Source organism: Morus notabilis, unplaced genomic scaffold, assembly GCF_000414095.1.
Source record: "Morus notabilis unplaced genomic scaffold, ASM41409v2 Scaffold692, whole genome shotgun sequence".
In the NCBI taxonomy this organism is placed as follows: Eukaryota; Viridiplantae; Streptophyta; class Magnoliopsida; order Rosales; family Moraceae; genus Morus; species Morus notabilis.
Genome location: NW_010361624.1, coordinates 132773 through 139219, shown reverse-complemented (window position 1 = coordinate 139219; position 6447 = coordinate 132773). Strand labels below are relative to the sequence as shown.

General features: G+C 34.6%; 1 protein-coding gene across 1 annotated transcript; it reads left to right on the top strand.

Moving 5' to 3' along the window:
- Positions 1-1958: 1958 nt before the first annotated feature.
- Positions 1959-4324, top strand: LOC21395378 (protein CUP-SHAPED COTYLEDON 2). The gene is made up of 3 exons (XM_010100132.2): positions 1959-2349; positions 2471-2754; positions 3556-4324. The coding sequence occupies exons 1-3, from the start codon at positions 2151-2153 to the stop codon at positions 4099-4101; spliced, it is 1029 nt and encodes a 342-aa protein (XP_010098434.2). The 5' UTR covers positions 1959-2150; the 3' UTR covers positions 4102-4324.
- Positions 4325-6447: the final 2123 nt, after the last annotated feature.

Genomic DNA, 6447 nt, shown 5'->3' with positions numbered 1-6447 from the left:
ATTCTTCGTGCTAACAAGAGATTATGTGTTCGATTCCCAATGGAGTCGCCAATTGTTGTCCGTGAAAATTCGCTGACAGAGTAATAATGAATTTATTTACGGTTAACGTGAATTAAATGATTTAAAACATAATTAAAAGTAGAATTTAAACAATAACACAAAATTTATAGTGGTTCACCCTCAATTCGAGAGCTACGTCCACTGCGGGGAGGAGAGAAAATTTACTATTTTTGAAGAGAATACACGCACTAATGCTCAAAATGAGACAGGAATTTTCTGACGTATCATCCCTTATTTATACTCATAGTCATTGCCCATATCCTTTTCCTTATTTGAATTGAGATATTTCTCTTATCTTTTTCCATAATTTCTTAAAAGATAGAGATTGTCATCAATTAGAACAGTTTCCTTATTTAAACTTCATATATTTGAATTACAAATAACAAATCTCGCTGATTTTATCTCTTACGTAGTATCAACTTTATAAATGTTCACAAAAATCTCTTTGCCTTCAATTACGGATACGGTTGATCTCATGCTAACTTTGACTTTTTTTTAACGATCAACTCCTAAAAGAGTTACTTATTGACGTGACGTTTAAGGCTTGATTATTTTTGATTAATTAATACTCTAATTTAAATCCTTCTAAAATGTTATTTAAAATTCCGGTATTTTACCTCACAATAAATAGCAAAATCCCAAAAAAGAGATTATGATCATCGCTCATCAGTGAATCCCACAGCCAAAATAGTGTTTTTCTTTTGCAAAAAGAGAGAAAAATTTTGGCAGACGAGAAGAAAAAACCAGAACAAAACAAAAATAGAGCGTTGAGTATTGAAAGGAGTGGAAGGGAAAAAAAAAAAAAAAACAAATTGCGTGTGAATTTTTACCATGGTTCTGTCTATTCCTATAATATTAAAAAATTCGTAGTACTGTCTGATGAGATATCAACCAGCTTTATCGATCCATGGTTAAAAAAATAATTTAAAATCTAATTCTTTTTTTTTTCTACTATTTTTTTGGGATTTTCTCATAATAGTCCCTCATTGTTTTTTTTCTCTCTCTATATCTCTCAAGGACAACTTTCTGTTCTTTTTAAAGTATTTAATAGGAGAATTCATGTCATTTTTTTTTAAATACACATAAATTAATAATAATTTTAAATTATTATTCTGAATATGTAAATTAAGACATTATTTATTTTATAAATTTAAATTTAAAATTTAAGTTATAGTAAAAAAATTTAAAAAATAATCTTATTTAATTTTTTATTACAATAAAAAATTTTAACATAAAATCACATTTTAATTTAAATTAAAATTTTAAATGAGCAAATTAAACAGTTTAAAGATTTGTTTAATTCGTTGATTTGATTTGAATTTTTATTCAAAATTAGATATAATTTTATATGAAAAATTTTTACTGTAATAAAAAAATTAAATATAATTAATTTTAAAAAAAATTTATTATAATAAAATTTAAAATTTAAATTCGAATTAGCAAAATAAAAGCCTAAACGTCTACTTCCTTTCATTTTCTTCACTGACAGAGGAATACCTGCACACTTTCTCACGCACGCACGCATACTCAACACAGACACCTCATCAGAGCCCACTCCCCCCAGACACATACATCACCCTTCTCTTTCTCTAAATATATTATAAGGAGAGAGAGATATATATGTCAGACTTGAGGGAGAGAGAGAACAGAACAGGACGACAGAGGAGAGAAAAACACAGGTTTTTTTTTTTTTTTTTTTCTTTCATTCATTTTTTCCCTTTCTCTCTCTTCCCAGCCAATGCCATATCGTTGCTTATTATTATATCAGCCTTTTTACTCTCTGCCACTAAGATTCATCAAATCCCCATGAAAAAAAGAAAAAGAAAAAGAAAAAATAAAAACCCTTATAACACCATAAACACCCTTCTTCTTTCTTCTTCCCTTTCCCTAACCACTCAACCAAACTTTATATTCTCTTTAGTACGGTTTCCTCATCTCATCTCATCAGTTTAAAAAATGCTGTCCTAGAACTCGAAACCACTTCTGGGTTTCTCTTTTCTTCTTCATCTTCTTTTTTACTTTAAAAAAAAAAAAAAAAACTCTTTCGTTGTTTTGTTTGTTTTTTTTTTCTTTTTTGGGTGTTCTTTTCCATGGAAATAATGTCCTACAACAACAACCTCCACCATTTTGACCATGGTGAAGCCCATTTGCCTCCTGGGTTTCGGTTCCACCCAACCGACGAAGAGCTCATAACTTACTACCTCCTCAAGAAGGTCCTCGACAGCAACTTCACCGGCCGGGCCATCGCAGAAGTCGACCTCAACAAGTGCGAGCCATGGGAGCTTCCCGGTATATATATATATATGTATATATATATGTATATACTTAAACAAATATTGCTATTGAAATAATAAAAGCAGAATACCTAAGTACTACATGTTCAAGAAAATGACTTTTTCTTGGTTTGCAGAGAAGGCGAAGATGGGAGAGAAAGAGTGGTATTTCTTTAGCCTTCGAGACCGGAAGTACCCAACAGGGCTTAGAACAAACAGAGCGACTGAAGCCGGGTACTGGAAGGCGACGGGGAAAGATAGGGAGATTTACAGCTCAAAGACTTGTTCTCTTGTTGGGATGAAGAAGACTTTGGTGTTTTACAGAGGGAGAGCTCCCAAGGGAGAGAAAAGCAACTGGGTCATGCATGAGTACCGACTTGAGGGAAAGTTTGCTTACCATTATCTCTCTAGAAGCTCCAAGGTCTCTCTCTCTCTCTCTCTCTCTCTAACATCATTCACAGGCCACTGCAACATAATAATCAGGCCTTTGCCTTCTGTTACAAGTCGTATTAATTACATATTAATTAGAAAAAAGTAAAAGTTTTAAATAAATAAATAAAGAACAAACTTTTAATTACTGATAATCACTTCAGTGGTATTTTTTTTTTTAATTTATATGAATATTCATACCTCTTTTCTCTTGTTTGTGTCTTACATTTGTCGTTGATGAAACATGAGGCATTCTATGTATACTTCTTGTCTCAGTTGAGTTTTCTGTTTCTTATTTTCTATAGGCTGCTTTAATTTAAGAACTGAAATTTGAACTACCTATTAATGCCCTCCTTTTTGTGTCGGAAATACTGGAAAAAAATAAATAGAAGAAACTTGATATTTACATGTTATTTATTGCCGCACCCTCTTTTGCTTTGTTCTATATTGCAGTACCATGCATAAATCTATCACAAGAAGCGTATACAAAAAGACACAGTAGCTAATTCTCTCGAGTAGAACTTCCTAATACATGAAAATATTTTCCACCAAAGTACATCTATGGAACTAGCTATAACATAAGTACACTTTCACTACTTAGGGATGAAAATGAAAAGAAATAAAAAAAAAATAAAAGGAAAATTCTAAGCTTGTCTTTTGAACATGTACGCATGAAAATCTCCATAACCCACTTTCACTAATTACGTCGTTTGGCTTTGCATGATATTTAGTGTTGCGTCAATTGTTCTACGTAAATTCTTGTGGTATTGATTCTCTTCATGTCTTTTAACAGGATGAGTGGGTGATATCCCGAGTCTTCCAGAAGAGCGGCACCGGCACCGGCACCGGAGCTGCCATATCCGGGGTCAGTTCGAAGAAATCCCGGCTGATGAGCTCCGGAAGTCTCAGCCAACTCTATCAAGAGCCGAGCTCTCCTTCTTCCGTCTCTCTCCCGCCACTCCTCGACTCCAATTCCCCTTTCCCAACGGCTACTACTACTAAGCTCACCGACCGTGACGGCTGCTCGTACGACAGCCCAACACCGAGGGAGCACGTGTCCTGTTTCTCCACTACTACCTACAACAACATCGCAGCTTTTGAGCTCGCTCCTCACTTTCTCCAGCCGCCATCGCCGGGGTCGGCGGCCTTCCCTAGCCTCCGGTCTCTACACGAGAATCTCCACCTGCCGCTGTTCTTCCCGCCGTCGAATTCCCTTCACGGCGGCGACTTCCCTGCCGCCGCCAGCTGCAGCTCCACCGGGTACCTGCCGCCGCCGGCCACCAACGACGACGGGAAACCCGTAGCCTCCGAGCTTCTCGACTGCATGTGGACTTTCTAAAGCATGAGTGGGACCCACGCTCCCACTTTGCTGACGTGGACTATTGAAAAAGTTTTTCTTTTTCACTTGTTCAGGTTCGGTTTGCTTTAATTATTATTCTTATTTCGGTGTGTGTTTGTTTGTTATTTATTTGCAGTTTCTAGCCATAACGTGTGTTTATGGACTTTAGGCTCTTGATCTGTCTTTATGCTAGGTTTTCAAGTGGTACTGTAGTACTATGGGTTGATTATATGTCTTTTCACGACATATATACCCCTTTGTATGACTTTATACAATATATTATATATATATATATATTGTTATGATGAATTTGTAGTTGTACTACATATGAGTTCACATATATTTATGATGTTGTCGTTTTTTCGGAGTTCATATATAATTATTATATGTTGTCGTTTGAGTTGATTAATATAGCTATTATTGATATTAAGTCAGAACTCAGAAGTTCTTTATCAAGAGGGGGCTTGATTGTGATGATGAGATTGCTTGGAAATTCACGGATTTTTTTTTATTTTTTTATTTTTGGTTGTGATGGTTTAGCAAAGCAACTTGTATCTGTTTCGTAATAAGTTACGTCTATTATGTTTATCTTCGCTGAAAGATGTGTTAAATTGATTGGTAATGGTAAATTATTGGCGTGTGATTTTACATTAATGATTACTGGAAATTTGGACGCAGAATCGCGTCAAATGTCAACGTCTCTACGGGTATAAAACTAATCAAATGTCAACGTCTCTACGGGCATAAAATTAATGTTTGTTTTCTGTATTCTTATTAATTAATGAGATCGTGAGTAAAATCAAAGTTTTACACTAAAATAATAGTACAGTTATTATCTTATATATTTTTAATCCAAATGAATCAATTTTTTAATTGAGTTTGATTCACCTTTTAAGGTTATGAACTTATATAATTGTATCATTGATTATTGATTTATTTAACAATTTATGTTTAAATTTAAATATGAGATACTCAATAGTTAAATTTTAAGGGTATAGTATTCTTAAACTTTTCATATAAATCTTATAAATGAAAAAAAAATTTAGAGGGCGACATAGGAGAAAACTTTTAAAAAACAAAAAATGAGTTGAGCTAAAATTGAAGGAGCCACCTTAAATTAGTGGGGGGCAGCCTACCCGGTATTGGGTAACTCCGCCACTTGATAGAAAGAAAACGTCTTCTTTTTAGATTTGTTTCTTAGTTATATTTTTAAGTTAAAAAGGATAGAAATGACATAATTTTAGGTTCGTTTGGTATGAGAATTTAAATTATGGTGATTCTAATAATGAGTCTGAAATTAAAACTATAATTCATGATTTTGGGTTCAAATCATGATTTCTGAAATCATGATTCAGAATTAAAGATTTGAATCACCTTGAATCAAGAGTGGGTGGTTTTAAAATCATGATTTAAGCTAGTTTAAAATATCATATCAGATTTAAAATCATTCAAACTCAACACTGATTCTGAATCATGATTCAGAATTACTATAAACAAATATTAATTCAGAATCAGGTTTCAGAATCAGGATCTAAAATCATGATTCTGAATCAGGATCTGCTTCCCTTTATGTTTAATAAACGGCCTACCTTGTGTAATATTTTCGTGAACTACATCCATCTTGATGAAAATTACTAAACAATATGATCATACCTACCTGATGAATAATTACAAAGCACCAGAGTGACATATTCTCTTTTCTAAGTTCTAACTATGCAGCTCTCAGTTTTTCTATGTTTTATTTCATTATTAATAAATTTTTTTATGGCTGAAAATGCAACTCTGAGCTTTAAAAAGATAGAGGGAATTACATAGATCGGCACTTTTTTTTTTTTTTTAAATAATGTTATTTCTGCAATTACTAAAATTATTGTGCCATCTCCCATTTTCTTCTCTTTCTCTCTTCTTTGCAGCACCTCACCGGTGCTACCCCATCTCTGACTTCCCCCTCGCCGTTGACGAGCACAGACTTCGTCCCGTTTCCCTCGTTCTCTCTCTCTCTCTCTCTCTCTCTCTATCAACTCGCCTCGGCCTCTGAAGCATTTTGGTGTCGGCACTGCACGCCACCACCCACCGAAATCGAAAGCCGACAACAGTGCTCCGGCGAGATTCGGGGCGAAACTGGTTTGGTTCTTTTTGTCTCGTCACTATGAGTACGCAAAGACCAAAATCATCTCAATCAAAGGTCGGACGACATAGATATCATAATCAGAAGTTTTGAGTGTTTCAGAATTTCGGCCGGCAAGTGCAGCCTCCTCTGGTGGAACTAGCAGCTGCGAGGCACGGTTGTTGGCCGCGGATGGAGAAGAAAAGAGAAAGGAGAGAGAGAGAATTCATAAAAAAAGA

Bases quoted from the DNA above. Each gene is read 5' to 3' on its own strand.
- LOC21395378 (XM_010100132.2), top strand. From the start codon at position 2,151: ATGGAAATAATGTCCTACAACAACAACCTCCACCATTTTGACCATGGT. The intron at 2,350-2,470 runs GTATATATATAT...CTTGGTTTGCAG, and splicing joins CGAGCCATGGGAGCTTCCCG to AGAAGGCGAAGATGGGAGAG. The intron at 2,755-3,555 runs GTCTCTCTCTCT...GTCTTTTAACAG, and splicing joins ATCTCTCTAGAAGCTCCAAG to GATGAGTGGGTGATATCCCG.